The sequence below is a fragment of the Crocodylus porosus genome, unplaced genomic scaffold (genome assembly GCF_001723895.1).
Source record: "Crocodylus porosus isolate Cpor-Errol unplaced genomic scaffold, CroPor_comp1, whole genome shotgun sequence".
NCBI lineage: Eukaryota > Metazoa > Chordata > Crocodylia > Crocodylidae > Crocodylus > Crocodylus porosus.
In genome coordinates this window covers 185340675-185362077 of record NW_017728906.1, presented here as the reverse complement: position 1 = coordinate 185362077, position 21403 = coordinate 185340675, and the positions used below count along the sequence as shown (strand labels likewise).

Here is a 21403-nt window from a genome sequence, read left to right as displayed (position 1 = left end):
CTCTGGGTGCGGCCCTCCAGCCAATTAGCAACCCATTTGACTGTGTAGGTGTCAACACCACAGTCCCCCAGTTTTTTAATGAGAACGGGGTGAGACACAGTGTCGAAGGCCTTCCTAACGTCCAGAAAGACTATGTCCACTGCTACCCCTGCATCTAAGGATTTTGTGACTTGGTCATAGAAGGCCACCAGGTTGGTCTGACAGGACCTGCCGCTAATGAACCAGTGTTGGTTGCCCCTAAGCATAATCTCCCCTGCTGGCCCCTCACGGACATGTGCCAGAATAATTCTCTCAAAAAGCTTGCCCAGGACGAGGTAAGTAAAGGCTTTGGTTCCTTGCTTCCCACATAGAGCTGCAGTGGTTGCTGGGCCAGGGGTGGGTCGACCTGGTTCTTGGCAGTGACATCTGATCTCCTCCCTGCAGTGACATCCTGTCCCCCAATCTGTCTCTCAGTCCTGTCTCTCAATCAGCCCTTGCCCCCACTAACCCTGGCCTGCTCCACATAGGAGGAAGCTTGAGCCCCCTTGCCTTCTTCCTTGTGCCTAGAGCTCCTGTGCCACACATAACAGCTGCCCATGCCACTTGTGTCATGTGCTATTGGTTGGCCACCCCTGGTCTGTGGTCTTTGTCTTTAGGTTGTGTTTTTTAGCTCAAGCTGGAGAAGCAGGGGCTTCCATCTCTAGGGATAGGAATCTGGTTCAATCTCTGCTATGTTGACAAACATGGCAGCTGTCACATCTGCTGTTTTAAAGTCAGAGATTATTCTAATCCCTGCATTTGAGAGAGAGCAAGGATTTACTAAAGCAAAGTAAAATGCCTTCATTTAACCTTGGGTAGGTACTATGTGTCTATCATGTATCTACATACTTGATTGCTAAATAATACTTGTAAACTCAGTCCAGTGATGCTTCATGTCAACCTTGCTTCTGCATTTCAGTGCTTGTGTGCATTGTTGTATCTTTCCATTTGTTCAGTCCCCATGGAAAAGCTGGTTTTCAATTGTCATTTTTACTGTCTTTTCAATATAAAAATTGCTGCTTACCCCACATCTGTTGGCACAACATCCTCCAGATGCCCCCAGCATCATGAACGCAGGCAAAATAACCTACAAAAATGCACATATTGAATTACTGTGTGAGATTTCCTTACACTTCTCAGTAGTTTGAAGATCAGGTGTAGTGAGGTCCAAAGGTTGATGCTGCTTTAATGTAAACCTTCTTTTCACTCTTCACAGTGGGTATATCTACATGTGTGCTTTACTGCTAAGTTTAATAACTAGCTCCACACTAAAGTGTCACCATCTGCACGAGCACCCCTATTAGGGTGCAGTAAATTAATTAACTCTACTGTAGGATAGTACTATCCAAGACAAGTACTACCCTATGTAGGAGTTATTTAGTGTGCCAAAATGCACATGTAAATGGTGAGTGGGGCTGGCCGGGGCATGAGGATACTACAGTGCAGGGGCTGACTGATGGCTAACTCCACACTGTTGCACCCTCATGCCTCACCCTGCCCCTCTGCATCACATTGAGTATAAGTTATTGTCCTTTGACAATATCTTACCCATGTTTGAATTTATTGCTCCAGAGTTTATTGCTCCCGGGCACCGTGTGTTCACGTGCATTCAGGACTGCAGCACATTGAGCTGGGTCAGAACTGGCCTGGCTGGCAAGGAGCCCTGGGGAGTCAGCCTTCCAGCCAGGGTTCCTTCCCCTGGCTCAGTGTGCTGCAGAGGGGCTGCTTGGGGCATGAAGGTGCTTCACTGTGGGCCTAGCTGGCAGGCAGCCCCTACACTGAAGCACCCTCATGCCCCAGCCAGCTGGGGCAGTGTCTACCCATATGCTGCTGGGGAGTAAAAAACTCTGCAACAGGATAGTGCTTGTGGGTGAATCCAGATGAGTGCAGTCATGTGGCATGTAATGCTGCCAACACATTTGCAGCATCACATACTGTGCAGTCTGGTGTTCTCCGCACTGCAAGGGTACACTGCTCAAGTGTGTGCTGCTCTGTTTTTTTTTTCTGCAGGGATATTTTATCCCTGGCTATCCAGGGGATAAAAAAAATGTGGATAAAACCTGCAAAGCACTCCACGCTCAGGCAGCATACGCTGCTGAAAAGTGGAGCCAGGCTGCCCGGAGCTATGCTGTGGCTGCCAGCCAGGCTTCGCTTGGCAGGATTGCCATGGCTGCAGCTCCAGGAGGCCCCAGGATCACGGGTGAGGCTGCTGGGGCCAGCACAGTGCTGGCCCCAGCCTCCCCTACTGTCCCTGGGGTAACTTGCCACATGCCAAAGATGGATGTTCCCCAGGGACAAGTAGCTGTGGCACAAGGTGCAGTGTTGCTACTTGTAACTGGGGAACTGAATGTCCACACACACCTGGATGCACCCTGTGTTTACAAGGACTATCCTGCTGCAAAGTAAATTAGTTTATTCCAACTTAATAGGGGTGCACATGTAGACACAGAATGTTTACTGTGCAGCTAATTAGTCCACCACATAGTAAATGCCTCATGTAGATGCACCCAGAGTTGCCAAAGGCAGCACAGGCTGTTGCTTGTAGTTTGGGGTGTACAGAACATGGAAGAGCTGCCGGGTGTGTATCTAACAGCCAGAATGAAGACTCTACCATATGCTCAGAACAACCGTCTGCTGTTGTTTGTGTATGTCTTCCACAGAGCAACATGGGAGAGAGAAGCATTAAAAAAAATATATAAAGCAGGTGTTGTAAAATTGGCAAATGGAGGAAAGGAGGACTCAGGGTCAGGTGTCGTATATGAAAAGACTGCTAACTTTTTTTTTAAACTAACTAATTTTTAAACATCATGAAAGATGGACAGTTTTAACTGTCAGTGGGTGCATCCACACAAGATGTTTACTGTGGAGCTGACTAATTAGCTCCACAGCAAGTGTCCCAGTGTCTACATATATGTCCCTACAAGGGCACACAAAACTAATAAATTCTGGAAGAGGCTAGTAACTGTAAATAGAAGTACTACCCTGCTGTCAAGTTTTTTTTCCTGAGCACAGCACATGTGTAGATGCTGACCAACTGGCAAAGCACAAGTGTGCTTCAGTGCAGGGGCTGCCTGCTGGCTAGCCCAGTGCGCAACACCTTCGTACCCCAGCCAGCCCCTTCACAGCACACTAAGCTGGGGAAAGCAGCCTTGGGCTGACAGGCTGACCCCAGAGACCCCCTGCCAACTGGGGCTGCTCTGACCCAGTTCAATGTGCTGCAGTCTGGGTGCATGTTCAGAGTGGCAGCAATAAGCTCCAGAGGTCAGGGGGCACCAGCGGGCTCCAGAGCTTGTTGCTGCACATTAATAGGCAAATGTAAATGTACCCAGTTAAAAATGTAATTGCCTAATAAGTGAGCCTCCATGGAGAATTTATGTGAGCAGAGTATATCTGACTGTTGGAATTTGACTAGGACATTGATCTACCATGTGCACTGGACTAGGACATTGACCTCTAGCGCAGTGAGTTCACTGCTGTCCTCTAGAACCACGCTCAGCCTGTCACAAGATCCAGACTGAGAAGTCACTGTCACCTGGTGAGTCCATTGCCCTACTTCCTGTTACACCCTGCCTTTCCCTTGCAGATCCGCCCAAGCTGTGAGCAGGTTATTTTGTCTACGCTTGGTTTGAGCTGTTTTGCTTGGCTCAAATATTCATGACTTTGTTTGTCACTGGTCTCTCTCTCCAGTGACTGATTTCAGTACTCTGGCTTCTGAGGTTAAAGTGAAAATTTGCCAGGAGGCTGGTGCCAGTGAGATGAAGTCTGTGGGTTTGATGTTGCTCAGACAGGCTTTTCACAGTGGTGCCATTCTGCATTCAGATTGACTCAGTCTGCAGAACTGAGCACTATTGACAAACTGAGTCATTCTTTCTTTTTTTCAATTTCCTTATTTTGCAAGTTCAGAAATTTAAGATTTTTAAACAAAACAGACTTTTGCTTCTTTTGCAATTTTAAAAATAGGAGTGGAAGAGGAGAACAGGTTTGGAGTTAGTCAAACCTGGGCACTTAATGGTAAGAATGTTCTTATGATTAAGCCACTGGTCTCAAAGACCGGCACCCCAAGCATCCCTGTTCTGTTTGAAACACCATCCTATGTGAATTTGAGTAAGTCACTTAATATTTTTCTACAACAGATTCTCATCAGGAAAATGAGTACAACAACATTTTTTTCCTCTTACTCTTTGTCAGGTTCCATCTGTCACATTCTGTTATAAAAAAAATCACATCCATGTAACATTGTTGTTTTGCAAATCAGTAACGCTTCCTAGTGATGTCACCTGTCTTTCAAGACTCAGTACATACTCTTCCTCCATTCACATTTTTAATATGCTCCACCCTGCCCACAAAGCAGCCTTAACTAGAACCCATAAAATAAGTAATTTTCTGAATAAGAGTGATGCAGGGCTGCCATGCTGAGCATCAGTCCTCCTTTCATTAGCAGCCAGAGCCTCCTGGGCTTTGAGAAGTGTGACTTTTCCACCAGGGTCTGTTGTACAATTGTCAGCTTCCTTTAAGTTTCATCTGCATACAGTCAAACTCAGCATGAGTAAAAGGTACATTAACAGTATATAAAGTAGGAGGTACATCATCAGAGGGATCAAGCAAATTATTCATAGTGAACTAGATGAATTTAGCATATTTTCTTTTCTGAAAATATGTGAGTAAGAAGGTGCTCAGCCTGCAGCTTAGCCTGCAGGTAAGCAACAGTTAAGAGCTTGCTTGGCTGGAAAGCTAGTGGCAGCTGAAACTGAAAAGTGGATTATACTGGAGCTACAAAGAGCCCTAAAAGCTCTGGGGGCACAAGGTAAAGGGGAGAGATGGGAGGTTGTGGTGCTGGGGGGAGCAGTACAGCTGTTCTCTCAGGGTCTATGAAAGGCTATAGGTTTTGGTGTATCTGTTTGTTATACATTTTTTTTTTGTTCTCTGTTTTGCTTCTGTGGGAACAAGTTTGTCCCATGAAAAATAAACAGGCTAGAAATCCTGAACAGAGAGCTGACTGGCCTTGAAAAGGAAGCTAGGTAAGTGACCTGTCTGTGCATATATTTACGTGTGCCTAATCTTAATACACCTTTGCTTAAGGCACTTTAAGCATGTGTGTACACATGGATGTGCTAATACGCATTAAGGCACATTAAATGTAGGTGCAAATAGCTAAGTCACATCAGTGCACGTGCAGATGTGCTAATGCAGATTAACATGGTGTCTATCCATTGATGAATACTGTGTAAGGGCACATTAGCGCATTTACGCATTTGCTAATGTTATTTAGCTATTCATGCGTGAATTTGATACTTGCTTTATCCATAAAGCACACAGATGTTCCTAGAACAGTGAACACAAAAAAGAGGGGGTGATATGAATATGGCTGAACTTAGCAGCTACTTCGAATTTAGCAGTGACTGAGTGGTTCTGCCCTAGTTGATGTTTGTTTTTGCTGTTTATTATTATCCATGGCATGATATGTACAAACAAGCTCCAGTTTTTCCCTTAATAAGCCTCATAAAACATCTGAGACTAAAACCAACAAAAGAAGTAATAAAGTAATCAATTGAAATGAAAAGTTACAGAGTCACCATTGCTGAATTTAGACATCAAGCTACACTATGGCCAGCAAAGAATGTTTCTGTTACTATTCTTTATGAAAGAGGGAAAGCCAAATATTTTTGTTTGTCATACAGAGCTTTGAAGTTCATGGTATGCCAAGATTTTCATCATTAAATTATATTTCTTATTCAAGTACATGCTTTTTAATCTTCCTGGTATATCACTGCTAAGTTTCATACCCTCTTCTCCAAATAAATTAGCTTATGCACAAATGTGAAAGACAGCCCTATTGATCTTTGTTAAACTGACAGAGACTTTCATAAGCCTCAAAACTGGAATGCTTAAAACAATAACAAAATGTATCTCTTACCAAGATCCCGGCTCCAAGAATGCCATGGAAAAACCAGACCAAATCAGTTATCTCGTTACTCTCTAGAACTTGCCCATTGGGGAAGTACAGGAGAAGGTTGGAGATGATAGCACAGATAGCCAGGGGCAACAGCATGACCCCAATGCACTTTGAGCACTTTCCAGTGCACATGGTAGATCAATACTAAGGAAAGAAATGAGAAAAGAAAGCCTGGGTTACTTTGTGCTTTAAAAACATGGAGGAATAGGACTTCATGTGAGACATTTTTATAAAATATATGAAAATGGTGCTGAAGCAAGAGAGTTTTTTCCAAGAAAGGTGTTACCAAATAGAGCTATTGAACCCCCCGACGCCAATTCTGTGTTCAAAACTGGGCCAGGTCAATAGCAAACAAATCTTGGTCCTGTGTGAAATGGCTATGTCCATATAGGCTATGTCCTATGTGCAAGTACCTGGTAATTCGTATGTGATCCTAGCAAATAACTCTGTATGTCTTTGAAAACACTAGCATGGTTGTCATTAACTGGCAACCTTCCTGGTAGTCTCAGCACAAAATCTGTTGTTCGGTGCAAGGGGAAAGCAACCCCTCCCCCTCCCACTGCCAGCAGTCCCCTGCTGCAGGCATCTGGACTCTGTGCTGGGCTGCCCCACATCTACACTGCATTACTGCCACCTCCAGGCTGCCCCATGTGCAGCACGGGTCCCCGCTGGTATCGCAGGGCTGGGGCTGGTGGCAGCAGAAGGAACCACTGCCTGGGCTGACTAGAAAGGCAGTTCAGCTGCAGAGCCACTCCAGCCCCGCTGCATGTCCACAGGGCAGCAGGACGCACCTAGGTGGGTGATACTGAGCCGGCGCTGAGCAGGCTGGGTTGGTGCTGTGCCAGGTTCTGGCTGATCCACTCTGAAGGGGTGAGTTCAGAGTGGGTGCAGGGCATGCTGGTGCTGGTGGGGAGGCACCTCAGGGCATGCAGGATTTGGGCTGTTGTGGGGCAGGAGCAGGTCCTGACCGGCTCAGCACATGCAGGGGAGTCCCATGCACCATCTCCCCATACCCACAAACCCTGCAACAACACTCTTCCCAACACACAGTCACACACTTCACAAAAACTGCATCCTCACCTACCTTCCCCGCCCCCCACTGGCCCCCTCACACACACACCCATGCACCTCTGGGGGGGGATCCCTACTCACTGCTATGTGCACACCCCCCACTACACACATACCCACAACTCCCTGCATACCCCACACTCATCCCCTGCCACCCTCCCCTTCCACACACCGCACAAACCCCATACCCACACACATGCATACATCCCCACAAACATTTCCCCCACAAACCCCCATACCCACCCATTCACACATCCCCCCACATCCTCCCCCACCCCCCATATACACATACCTACACAAAACCCATACCCTCCCCTTCATATTCCACCACCCCTCTATGCTCCCTTACAATATACAAGAGTAAGACTTCATCTTGAGGTATTATGCAATCACCTCTATATATACCACAAACACACACAAATTAGGACAAAAAAATTTTTTTAAGTAAAATTAAAATATGTTATTGTCATTGTTTGCTTTTTAGTATACAATTTGTTTTATTTCTGGTTCCAAGATGGCAAATCCCCAAGAAGGAGTACTTCTGGGGGCTAGGGGAGATACTTCTGGTGGCAAAGGTCAGGGATTAGGGGGTGGGACTTCCAGTCCCAAGATGGTGACCAGGGGGTGGGACATCTGTCAAGGGGTGGAGCTACTCTTGCAGCCCTCGACAGCTCACCAAAACTCATTAAGCAGCCCTCCAACTGAAATAATGTCCTGCCCCAAAATATCCCCTTCTGTACTGAAAAATATCTTCTGAATCTTGTACTCCCTGGTGGAAGCTAAAGCATTTCGTCTCCTGCAGTGACAACAGACAAACTTTTCCATGTTGCTAATCATGGAAGGCTCTCCTTGATGACTTTGTCTAAATTGGGTGTTAATTCTGGTACTGGCAAGCAAAGCCTGCTTACTGATGCAGCTGCAGTGGTCCAAACTGCAAGTAGAGAAAAAGAAACCTCAGCTTGTACTAGTGCCTCTTATTGTTGCTTGAATCCAGGACCTGCTTCATCATACCAATCTCACCTTTCTTTGTCAGCACTGGAGGGTTGCATCATGCTGTGTACAGACATCTGGGGAGGTTAGATTGTGTTAAAATAGCCACCTGAGCTAAGGTAAGTCAAGATGGGGGAAGGGGGTTATTAGATCAGGTCAGCCTTTTTTAAAGACCGATCTAACTGTCCTGAACTTCTGTGTAGCTTACACACAGATCCACTTAACTAATATAAGCTGAACAAAGTTTGATCAGATGGCCATTTTAAAAAGTCAGTCTAACCTCCCTGAATATCTGTATGCAGCCCCAGTGTGATTGTGTTGGCAGATGGTTACTGATTTGCTTGAACTGAGTAGAGTTTCTGAAGAAGACAAGGTCTAAGAGTGAGAGGAAGAGCATAGTTTAGGTTGTTAAGATGAGCCTAATTTAGGCTGATGTAAGATGAGCAACCTGTGAGGCATGGAGGTTGGGGAAATGACCACTATAAATGGCTTGTGTGTTATATATAATTAGGCACCTATTCAATTCACAATTTTCCAGAAATCATGAAATCAGGTGATGTCGGCAAAATCCAGGGCAGGGCAGGAGGGACTGACACCCCAGTGGGAAACAGCTGTCCTCATGGCTGCTGTGGCCTAGTTACCCAGGTTGCCAGGGAGAGTGGGGCTGGCAACATGAAGGGGAGCATGCAAGATGGCTGCTACTCCCATCACTGCTGATTTGCTGAAAAGGCTGTCTGTCATGCAGTGCCACCCCCTCCACCAGTCAGCAGCAAGGGGTGGGGCCACATGAGAGACAGCGCTCAGCCAATCAGCAGTGAGGGGCAGGACTGACAGACAACCTTCTCCACCAATCAGCAACAGGGGGGCAGGGCCACCAGGGACCCCGGGCAACTGGAGGCATGGGGAGGATACAAAAATGTCAGCGGGCCCTGTGATCTGCCCACAAAATCAGCCTCCTGCCTCCTGGGCTTGGGTAGGTCTCTATACATAATGTATACAAATGTAACCCTTACCTATGGCCTACATGTAAGGCAAGGTAGACTTATATCTTGCAGACTAACCAAGATATAGTGTGTGTGGGTGTGGGGGTGTGCTACACCACAGGCTTTTCATGAGATGAAGCTCACTTTTTCAGATGTTGTGACAGGAGATGCAGAAAGCCAAGCATAAGGATGAGAGAGCAAATAGAGTATTCTGTTTGATTACAGTTATGTTCTGTAACTGTGTATTCTTAATCTGCATGCCTTCATTAATATGCAGGTTTGAGGGGCAACTCATGGTTTTTACTGATTGTGGTCTTGGGTAATACAGTTTGAGGTTAAAGTGGTCAGTTATAAAGGGCAAGTGGACAGATTTTGTGTTCATCCCTCCTCCCTCCTAAATTGTGAAGTTTGTAGGCATGTGACTAGAGCCCTGAGAAAATTGCGGATTTCTTGTTGAAAAGTCTCAGCATGTGCAAGGGTAAAATATAATTTTTCACAGAATATGCACAGAACTACCATTGATCTTGGCAAATGGGTCCTGGTAGTTTCATGAATATACTGTGAAAAAAGTTACTTTAACTGTGCATGTGTGGCAGGCAGGCACACAGCCATAGGTGGCAGAAGCCCGGGACTAATGGGGCTTAGCCCCCTCAAGCATGGGGTAGCACAGAGGGCTGCAGGACAGTCTGGGGATGGGCTGTGGGCAGCTGCAGCAGGTGGGGAGGGGTGCACACAGACAGGCACAGAGCCTGCATGCAGCCAAGACTGCAGCCAGACGGCTGCCTACCACAACAGGTAAGTCAGGGAAGGGGCATGGGGGGGGCAGATCGAGACCCCCCACAGGGAGGGAGGGAGTGGGGCAGAGGAGGCTCTGGGGCGAGTCATGGGATAGTCAGAGCCTGGGCAGCCTGTCTAGGAGGCAGCCCCAGGGACCAGCCATGGCAGGCATGTGGCATCACACCATTCCCAAGGCAGTGGCAATGGGACGCAGAACCCAGCCCTCAATGGCAGCCCACTTCCTCCCCACACATATATGCAGTGAGCATGTGCCCCCTGTGCCTCTCCCAAGGTGTGCACAGCAGCAGAAGCCCTCTCTCTGCACCCCCCACAATGCCCCTGGATGAGCTACCCAGGCTCCAAGCATCCCACAATGGAAGCTGAAGCTAAATTTGAAAACTTGGTGTGAAACCCCAAATTTGAACCTAGCCCTTCTTACTGCCATCCAGTGCCTGGCAGAAGTGTTACACACATTTTTGTAATGCTCATTTTTTTTTAAATTATTATTTCCCAACTGATCCTCAGCTGTGTATTTGAAATACCTTTCAACTTAGCCAATGTGCACTGGCTGACTTCTCCTAGGTACAGTCGCAGAGGTGGTTCATGAGAAGGCATAAGAAGGAAGTAGCTAAATAGCTTTAGAGATGAGTTAAAGGAAGGCATCGCATGCATAACAAGCAGTCTAGACAAAGATATGAAGATACCTAAGGAAAGTTAAAAACCCCTAAGCAAAGCTCAGTGCACAGTGGTGACCAAAAATGCCAATTAAAATGTCAAGTATAATTTAAAAGGGCATCTAAATAATAACGTAGGCTGCTTTATTTTCAATTTATATCCCACTCTATCCAGAAAGGCTCAAAGCAGCTTACAATACATGACAACAACAACAGTAAGTTTCCCAAACATCTCTTCTCCTCTGCAGTTGTGCTACTGTATAAATCCATGGTGCGCCCATGTCTTGCATGCTGCATGCAGTTCTTCTCTCCACATCTTAAAAAGGATATAATGGAATTGGGAACAGTGCAGAGGAAGGCAACCAAGATGATCAGAGGTATGGAGCAGTTGCCATACAAGAGACTGAAAGGGCTAGGACTCTTCCTTTTGTAAAGAAGAAGGTTGAACTGGGTGTGATAGAGATCTATGAAGTCATGAAGGGTATGAACAAAGCAAATAGGAAACTATTATTCACCATGTCCCAGAAAACAAGAACTAGGGGACATCCACTAAAGCTAGTAGGAGACATGTTTAAAACAAACAAGACATGGAGGTTTTTTGTTTGTTTTGACTTGGTTGTTCTACCTGGGGCATAATTGTGGAGCTTGTTGCTACACAAAGTTGTAAAGGCAAATAGAATAGCCATGTTCAAAAAGGGCTTAAATAAATCCACGCAGGACAGCACCATTGGGAACTGTTAAACAGAACAGTGTGAGCCATGTATCCTCTGACAGCCCTAAACCAAGGCAACTGGTGCTTGGAAATATATGCCATGGGAGACAGTGAAAGGATGCCAAGAGCCACTGGATTGCCAAAAGGCAGTAGAGACTGCTGAAGTCTTTTTCTGAGTCTGCATTTCTACAAAGAGTAATTAGCATTGTTCTGTGCTGCTACAAAGTTTTAATTACAATACTTATTATAAACCATACTTTTGTGAATGTTTTTAAGCATAAGGGAAAGTAATTAAGTTTTAAGAGCAAGTTAGCTCTTAGCTGCTTTAGAATAGTTGTTTAACCAAAGGACTACCTGTCTCACTCTCATTACAAACTGTTTATATAATGCTCAAAAAATTGGGCAGGACATTTTGCAGATATTTAAAAATCCCCAGATTGAAGGGAACAATTTTTTTTAAGTTGACAGAAGATGTGTGTGGAGGGGACGGAATGGATGTAGCACTAGATATTTTCCAGTCTCGCTTATTTCCTTTTCAATTTTGTGCATTTACATTTTAGCATTTTCTCACCTGCCCTCGCACTGCATTTTAACCCATGCCCTTCCTGGGTCTGCTAACCCTTGCCTATTTTCTATACTGTTTTGTTTATTCAATCAGAAGCAGACAAGGAAACATAATCTACCCCCTTGTTTAAGTCAGATCAGACAGATTCTAAAAACCTTGTGCAGCATTCATGTGTATAATCCTCCACACAGGGCACATTTACATGAGATACTTTCCTGCGCATTAAGCTAATATGCAGTAAAGCATCACTGTCTACACATGTGCAGCAATTACTGGGAAGTCTAATGTGCCATTTTTCTAATACCAGTAGATACAGGTACTACGAATTGGTGCATTAAACTAATGTGCTGAAGCACACATGTAGACACTGACTGGGAGTAAATTGCTCCCAGTCAACCTAGGCAAAAGGGGGCCCCAGGGGGTGGAGAGAGCTGTCCCAGTCTCCATGTGGCTGGGAGCCCTACAAAGATCAGGACCAGCACCTGATCCCCCTGCCAGAGCAGTGCTGGCACCTGCCAAGCCTGGAACTCCCCCTGACTGCTTCAGGGGCACATAGAGCAGGGCAGGAACAGTCCTGGACTAAACTACTCCTGTTAAGATCAAATTTGTTCCCAATGGGCACACGTTTAGATGTGTGCTGGGTCACAGTTTAATGCACCTGAATTTTCTATGCCAAAAAATTATGCACAGTAATTGCATTTGTAGCTGCACCAACAGCTCCTCAGCTGGTGTAAAGCAACATAATTCCATTGACCTTGAGCTACAGTGATTTCAGCTTGGTCCACTATCGCTGACATTACCAAAGAAATCTACCTAAGCATCAACAAGCAAATTTAGTGGGTGCTTCTCCCATGAAAGTCAATGCAGCTTGCACCTACTTAAATCACAGCTGATTCTGACTGAGATACAAAAATTAGTGATGACATACCAGACACAAACATTTTTGCTAATCCTACAACACTAACCCCACTCCTAACAACTTTGGGCAAGCTGCTGCAGTTGCTTTTTGGTTCTTAACTAAGACTGTCAGTATGTTTCATCTTGTAAAGTTGAGGGAAGGAAGAAAATATCTTGATGTACTTACCTTGATGTACAGGAATAAAATGGTTACTGATGCTTCATGTTGTCACACACCAACGTTAATTTTTAACTGGCTTCAAGTTTTTTTCTTTCTTTTACCCAATATCAGTCTGAGAGGCACAGATATGTTCTCAAGCAATGGATTCCATTAAACAAAGAGAAGCTTCTCTTCAAAGAATGAGGAAATACCCCAAACTCTGCCTGGTTAGTCAATGTAAAGATTGAATCACCCTGCAACATTGATTTTTTTTAAGGCACTGTTTCATTGGTCAATGCCCCCCAAGGTCACATTGATATGCAGTAGGCTGGCACAGTTTTTTCCTGCCACAACCTTTTAAGTTGTGTGTGGTGTCACAAAATAGGAAAGTCAAGACAGAAGTTTACTGCACAAAATAAAGCTGTATATATTGGAGCCAAAGAGCTAGCCTATAAATACAGTCTGATGGTATAATGCAAAGGGACATTGGGAATAAGGCCCCAGCCTTTGTCCACAATATACACTGATTCCACAGGCAGCTATTAGTCTGAGTGTTTGAGCTCAAGCCTGTTGGACCCTAATGACGGTGCAAGAAATGGCAGCATTTTCCATAGTCATTAGGCAGGGAGGCACAGGAAGTCTACTCGTGCTTCTTGCATTACTTCTTCATAGTCCCTTAGCTGTGTGAAGACTAGAAGACACTCTCCCACTGCTAGGTGCTCAAGAGCACCACTGGCTCCCAACTTGCCCCCTGCATGGTGCAGCAGTGTCCCAGCACACTTTAAACTGGTCAATGGCCAGCTAAGAGGGGAGGGAAAGATAAGGAAGAGACGAGACTCCAAGTGTATGTGGATAGAAGGCAGTGTGCCAGGGGACGGTGTTGAGAAGGTGAAGCACTAGGACAGGGAACAGCATAGGGGTTTGTAGAGTGGGGATGTAGGTGACAGCAGGCAAGCTTGAAAGACAGTGATTAGGGTGTACTGCTGAGGCTGAGTAGTGTACTTGTGTGGGTATGGCTACATTTCACAGAATCATAGAAAACGAGGGTTGGAAGGGACCTCAGGAGGTCATCTAATCTGACCCCTGCTCAAAGCAGGACCATCCCCAAGTAGATCATCCTAGTCAAGGTATTGTCTAGCTGGGTCTTAAAAACCTCCAAGGATGGAGATTACACAGTCTTTCTGGGTAATCTGTTCCAGTGCTTTACTACCCTCTTCGTGAGAGATTTTTTCCTAATATCTAACCTACATTTCTCTTTCTTCAATTTGAGAATATTGTCCTTTGTTCTGTTATCTGCCACAACTGAACAATCTAGCTCCATCCCCTTTGGAACCACCCTTCAGATAATTGAAGGCTGCTATTAAATTCCCCCTCGGTTTTATCTTCTCCAGACTAAATAAGCTCAGTTCCCTCAGCCTCTCCTCAGCAGTCAGCTGTCAGGCCCCAACCTCCTAACCATTTTCATTGCTCTCTGCTGGACTCTCTCCAAATTGTCTACATCCTTTCTGTAGTAGGGGGACCAAAACTGGACATAGTACTCCAGATGTGGCCTCACCAGTGCCAAACAGAGGAGAAGAATCACTTAATCTGCTGGCAGCACCCTTACTAACAGCCCAGCATGCCATTAGTCTTCTTTGCAACAAGGGCACACTCTTGGCTCATATCCACCTTTTCGTCCACTGTAACCGCCAGGTCCTATTCTGCAGAGGTGCTGCTTAGCCAGTTGGTCCCCAGCCTATACTGGTGCATAAAATTGTTCCATCCTAAGTGCAGGACTTTACTCTTGTCCTTATTGAATCTCATGAGCTTTTTTGGGGTTCAATCCTCCAATTTGTCTAGGTCTCTCTGAATCTTAGCCCTATGCTCCAGCACATTTACTACACACCGAGGTTGGTGTCATCGGCAAACTTGCTGAAGGTGAACTCCATTCCATCTTCCAGGTCATTGATAAAGATCATGAACAAAACTGGCCCCAGGACCAACCCCTGGGACACTACACTTGATACTGGCTGCCAACTAGACAGTGAGCCATTGCTTTATTACCCTCTCAGCCCAATGATCCAGTCAGTTTTCTATGTACCTTACAGTCCATTCATCCAACCTGTACTTCCTTAGCTTGTTGGCAAAACTGTTGTGGGAGACAGTATCAAAAGTCTTGCTGAAGTTAAGATATATCATGTCTACTGCTCTTCCCACATCCACAGAGCCAGTCAGCTCATCATAGAAGGCAATCAGGTTGGTCAGGCCTGACTTGCCCTTGGTGAATCTATGCTGATGGTACCTAATCACCTTCTCTTCCAAGTGCTTAGAAATGGATTCCTTGAGGACCTGGCCCATGATTTTCCAGGGACTGAGGTGAGGCTGGCTGGTCTGTAGTTCCCTGGTTCCTCCTCCTTCCCCTTCTTGAAGATGGGCACTAGATTTCCCTTTTTCCAATCATTCAGGACCTTTCTTAATTGCCATAAGTTTTTTCAAAGATACGGCCAGTAGCTCTTCAATTGCATCAGCTTTGTCACAGAGACTGGGACTGTGGTGCAAACACTGCCGGTCAATGAGGGGGCACATGATGCTCATGATAGCAGTGCTGCTTTTGTACACTGCACTGGTCTTCACCCTCTCCCTCTCCCTCGGCACTCCCCCTCCCCCAGAGCAAATTATCCACAGAATTCAGAGGTCCATACACATCTTCTTCTGGGGCTCCAGATGAGAGAAAGTGGCAAGAAAAACCTTGTACAAGACAGAATGGACAGGGGGAACCAAGGAATACCAGATGTCCTGCTATTCCTCTGGGCAAAACACAAGGCAGATCTTCAAGCTGACAACCAAGGCAGGGTCTAAAACAGCCTGCTTCATGAAGTATTTTGCAAGTCACATGCTACAACCTTGGGGAGTGCACATACTGCCATGCATAAGTCTAGCAGCTTGGGAACTGCTGTGATTCTGCAGAACCCTGGAGCAATTCTGTAGCAAGTACAAACTACAGAGAAAAGGCCCAGTGACCCCATTGGGTCCGGTGAGGCTGGATGATCTTGTGAGGTCCTTTCCAGCTCTAATGTCTAATAAATCTATGAAATAATGAACCACTGCAAGATACAGGAGGTGGTGAGGAAAATAGATATTGTGTCACCCATGGACTTACTCCCTGGAGACAGCTGCCAGGACGTGTGGGGGAGGATCTTCTACAAGGACCTGGAGAAGAAGAATCTGTCCGTGTCTGAGTAGCATTCTTTTGCCTCCCACCTATAAAGGGGGTTCAGGAGTAGCAACCAACACTGCAGGGCTGGCTGCATCCCTGCTGAATCACATAAAAATTGTCTCCCCTCCCTTGCTCCCTCTTCTTTCCCTTTATATGCCCAGCAGCATCTGTCCTTCACTCCCTCTCCAACACACCACTGCTGCTGTCCCCACTGTTCCTGGCTGGCCCGGGAGCAGGGAAGCTCCAGAGCTGCTCTTTTCCCATTGCAGCTGGACTGTGTGGGGAGCCAGGATCAGCCAGAGCAGCAGCAGTGGAGGCAGCAGGTACGTTCCCCCTCTCCAAGCCTGTTCCCAGGCTGGTAGAGAACACCTGGGGAGACCAGGCCGGGAGGAACCTGAACGCTACTACCATCCCTGTTATGGCCACTGTAGAATCTGCCCCTTCAGCCCTGGCTCAGCCATGGACAGTATCAGCAATGGGAAGGAAGAATGGGACTAGAAGGGGTGAAAATGTGCAACTGGGCATAGAGGGGAAGAGTTTATACTTGAACGGTAAACCTCTGAAGACAGGGGTCATCTTTTTGTTCTAATTTTGCCCAACACCTAGCACAGTGGGTATCTGTGGTCCATGACTAGGGCTCATAGACATTATGGGAAAACATAATTATTACATTATGATTATTATTATATTAGTAGTAGTAGTTTAGCTTAATGCATCAAGTTATCAATGTCCTTGTTCAGATTTATTCATTTCTTATAATATAAGAAGTTCAGTAATCTTTACTGAGAAATCAGTTGAGACGGCTAGTTGGGGTTTGAGGATTAGTGGAGTGAGAATGAATGAGATGTTATTGTCATGAAACATAAGGGAGAGATGGAGAGTATGGTTTTCAGTTCTAAAATGAATCGTTCTCTTAAATGATTTGGTCTAAAATGCAGAAGAGTGAGGCAAAAGAATGCTGCTCGGCCATGGACAGATTCTTCCATTTACCCTTTTTCTACAGCCAGTTTCATGTATGGGACAATAGGATGTCCTGCAATAGAACTGAGCCCAGCTCCTGCAGTTGAAAGTACTAATCTTTATTTTTTAAATATTATTATTAATATAGTCACAATCAAGTACATGTTATAAATAAACAGCGTTTTTAATAATGAATAAAGTAGTTCTAACAATTTAATAGTAATGAGCGTACTCACTAGGAACACAATAGAAGAAGGTTATAATAAAAACGCCCTGAAATTGTCTTAAACATTAATTTTCAACGACTTTAGGATTCAGTCATCATCATCAAAATCTAGATGTTTTTGTGAGTTTTCATTTACACAGTTTTTCTGTATCATCACTATATTTTTTTCACTGCCAAAAGAAATACAGCATCTGTCACATTTATAAGGTTTCTTAAAAACAAATGAAAGACCCAGTTTGAAGATGGAACCCCTTTGTGCAGTCTTTATTGCAGTAGTTCTTCCATCCCTGCCCTCCTTGCTCAAAGGGAAAGGGTGCTAAAAACAAGAGGTTGAGATTCTCATACATACAGTTCACAGCAGCTGTAAGATCTGCATCTGAAGAGTAAATTAAAACAACTTACCTGGCTGTGCAGGTTAAAAAAAATGGAGTGGTGGAGAGTACAGAGCACAGACAGGAGAGTGGTGGCTAATGCTTCAGATCTTGAAATGGGAAGTTTGCCTAAACTCGTTGTCTGATGATGATGATTCCCTTCAGACTTCCTGGACAGATAGTTTTGCCCTAAATAAATGAAAATTTTCCTAAATTATTTAGAAAGACCCTGAACTTTCTTTGGATTGGCTAGTAACCAAGCTGAGGAGGTATGTGTCTGTCACCGTGTGTTATCGATTGAAAGCATTCTGTGTTCCACTGATCAATACCTCCTGGTTATATTAATTCTACATCATTGCTATCTTTCTTTTTTTTAAACCATAAACTCTTTATTAATTTTCCAGGTATGCAGAAGGGCACACATTATGAGAACAGGTAAATTTATTCATTCTCTCTCTTTCTTACCATATTAAAATGTGCAGTCCATATCAAGAATCAAAACCGTATCAGTCATAACATAATCTTGTATTATACAGTGTCTGATTTAAATATCTAAATAATTATGCTACTATTCTGTTTTTAGGGCATATTTTAGTTTCCATTTATGCTATTAATAGCTGTGCATCATTATTAATGTAGAAATGGTTTGCTAACTAGTATGTTCTAGTAAGTAAAGGTATTACTTGTACTGATATAAAACCATAGTGACTTCACCAGAATATAAAACATTATTCCAAATTCCCTAAGTATAACTGACAAGGGAATTTATCTCGTTGTTGGTACTAACACACATTTTATTTTTCAATTCTTTTTATTATGATTCTATATTCAGACTTTTCTTCAAGTGGGGAAAATAATTTTCCTGAAAAAGAATCTGTCATTCCTTTTTTCAGAATATTAAATGTGACAAATATGAAATAATAAAAGATATATTGATGCATGTTATGCAGAGTATGCAGCTTGCACCTCTGGGGAAGTGGTATTTCTCATCGTTTTATAGCTCTACACAGTCCTTGACGTACAATGGTTTGAGTTACGACAAACTGCAGTTACAATGTTTGTAAATTGACACCTGGGTTTCGAAGTGCCGACATGGGTTACAACTTTACAGCACTGAATGCTGGATACATGTTTGTCGGTGGAAGGGGGGGGGGGGCAGATCAGGGCCCCAGTAGGAGAGGAGGGTTAGGGCTGGAACAAGGGGTGGGGCAAACGCTGCCCAGTTGGGGCTGCATCGGGCTCTGGGAGCAGGGGTTACGGGTGGCGGAAGAAGCTGCAGCTTGTCCGGCTTCTCTCCTGGCCGCCCCCACCAGGGCAAAGCAGGCAGTGCCAGAGCTGTGCCAGACAACTGCAGGAGAAGCCGCAGATCAAGCCACAGCTTGTCTAGCTGCTCCCCTGGCTGCCCCCACTGGGATAAGGCAGGCAGTTCCCGGGCTGCGCTGGGCAGCCGCAGGAGAAGCCACAGCTCATCCGGCTGGTCCCCCGGCTGCTCCCACTGGGGTGAGCCGAACCAGGCAGCTGCAGGAGTAGCCGCAGCCTGTCCAGCAGCTCCTGCTGCTTGTCCATGAGGGCATGGAGGAAGGTGGGGGAGGGACATGTGACCCCCCTCCAGATCTGATCTGGTTGGGGAGGGGTGGGCTACACTCAGGGCAGATCCGGGGGTGCATGCCCCCACCCCCCATGCCCTTCCAGACACATGACCAGACTAGCAGTGTGCCACTGGTCTAGGAGCCATTTGCTAGGCTGCTCCTCTGGTACTCACTCATCGCTACCACTACAGCACTATGGTACTGTACCTGTACTAAATAAAGAATAAGCCCCAGTGCTGTACAGTACAGTACTTTCAACAAGTTCACTGAGCTGCCCATGCGCTGTTCGGGTTTCCAAACTTTTTCCAAACTGCCCATAATAATGGCAGAAAAGCATAAATCAGGTGGAAGTGATGTTTCTTCTTCTAAGAAACATAGAACAACAAGGGGAGAGTTCTAATGCTGAGCCTTTTACTGCACGTATGGTGTGGTTTATGCATTTTAAAGCCAAGGCCAATTTGCATAAACTCAAGGTCTCAGGTCAAGCTGCCAGTGCTGATGAAGAGGCAGCTCGTGCTTTTCCTGAGACATTGGCTGAAATCATTGAAGAGAGTGGCTATTGTGCTCAGCAAGTTTTTAGTGTTGATGAAACTGGACTCTTGGAAAAAAATGCCATCGAGAACCTACATTGCCAAAGAGGAGAAATCCATGGCAGGGTACAAAGCTGCTAAACATAGGCTCTCTCTTTTGCTTGGTGCCAAAGCTGCAGGTAACTTTAAACTTAAACCTTTACTTGTGTACCATTCAGAAAACCCCAGAGCTTTCAAGCGACATTCCAAGGCATTTCTCCAAGTGATATAGAAATCCAATCCTAAGGCATGGGTCAATAAGAACATTTTTGATGATTGGTTTAATCATCATTTTGTGCCAAGTGTCAGGGATTATTGCAGCAAAAACAATCTTGCATTTAAAGTGTTGTTAATCCTCAACAATGCTCCTAGTCATCCAACTATCCCTGATGACATGCATACTGACATCAAAGTGGTGTTTCTTTCCCCCAACACCACCTCATTGTTGCAACCTATGGACCAGGGGGTAATCGCATCCTTCAAGGCCTACTATCCTAGGTGCACATTTGCCCAGGCCACCAGGGTAACTGAGAAGGAAGGTGGACAACTCTGAAGGAATTCTGGAAGGGCTTCAACATTTACCATGCAGTTAAGGGCATTGGTGAGGCATGGAATGAAGTCAAACAATCAAATTTTGAATGATGTTTGGAGAAAATTGCATCCTAAGTTTGTGTCTGACTTCCAGGGTTTTACAGACACTGTTGAAGAGGTGACCAAAAATGTTGTTGAAATGGGCAAAGAACTCAACTTAGACGTTGCATCAGAAGATGTTGATGAGTTGCTGGCATCCCATTCTGAATAATTAACCAATGAGGACCTCATTGAATTGGAACAGCAAAAAGTGGCAGAGGAAGAAGATGCACCCACTGTTGAAGAGACTCCTCCTCATAAAGTCTTGACAATAAAAGTGTTGGCTGAGGCATTTTAACATTTGGAAGCTGCCATGTCCCTGTTTGAGGAAAATGACCTCAACATTGAACACAGTGCATCAGTGAATAGGGGCATATCCAGCATGTACAGCTGCTACAGAGAAATTTACATGCAAAAGAAGAGAACATTGGTCTAAAAGTCCTTGCGCATTTTCTTTAAGAAAGCAGGCAAGACTCCAGGAAAACCTGCAGCCAAGACTCCTGAGAAGACTCCAGCCAAGATACTTTGAAAAAGTCCAACCAAGAACCCGTCAAAAAGTCCAGCAAAGTCACCTCAAAGAAGTCCTTCCAAAGAAATGTGATTGCTATTTACAATATAAATACATAAATAACTACATATAGACAAGTAAAATAGCTACATTTTTTTTTTTATATATAACTGATTGAGTACAAAATTCTGGGTTATTTTGGGTGAAAATAGGGTATCAGGCCTTGGTTCAGGAACCAATCCCCCATTTATAATATCGTTTCCTATGGGAAAATTAGTTCCAAATTATAATGTTTCAACTTAAGATGCGGTTTTCAGGAACCAATTGTGTCACAAGTCTGAGGACTGCCTGTATAAGGAAATACTTATGAACTCTTCACCAAAAGAATGTCATCTTCTGTTTAGAAAGTGTGTAGCATGTTGTGAGTGCTACCAGAAACAGCAATAGCATATGTAATAAAACAACACAGTACACCAAACTACCTTATTTAAATTGTATTTGAATGTGAATCATAGGCGACTGGTGCCACCTTAGTCTATGGGGCACATGCCCCCCCC

At 44.9% G+C, this 21403-nt stretch overlaps 1 protein-coding gene across 2 annotated transcripts in view; it reads right to left on the bottom strand.

Moving 5' to 3' along the window:
• Positions 1-17655, bottom strand: part of LOC109306767 (transmembrane 4 L6 family member 1-like) — a 29121-nt gene extending 11466 nt beyond the window's left edge. Inside the window, exons 1-3 of one of the 2 annotated variants that reach the window (XM_019530333.1) lie at positions 17582-17655; positions 5933-6115; positions 1043-1105 (exon numbers count right to left, since the gene is read on the bottom strand). In XM_019530333.1, coding sequence (XP_019385878.1) covers positions 1043-1105; positions 5933-6103 — 234 coding nt within the window. In that variant the 5' untranslated portion in view covers positions 6104-6115; positions 17582-17655. Of the gene's footprint in view, positions 1-1042; positions 1106-5932; positions 6116-12824; positions 13019-17581 lie in introns of those variants that run through there. The other variant, XM_019530332.1, reaches the window with a different exon arrangement.
• Between the last annotated feature and the right edge of the window lie 3748 nt (positions 17656-21403).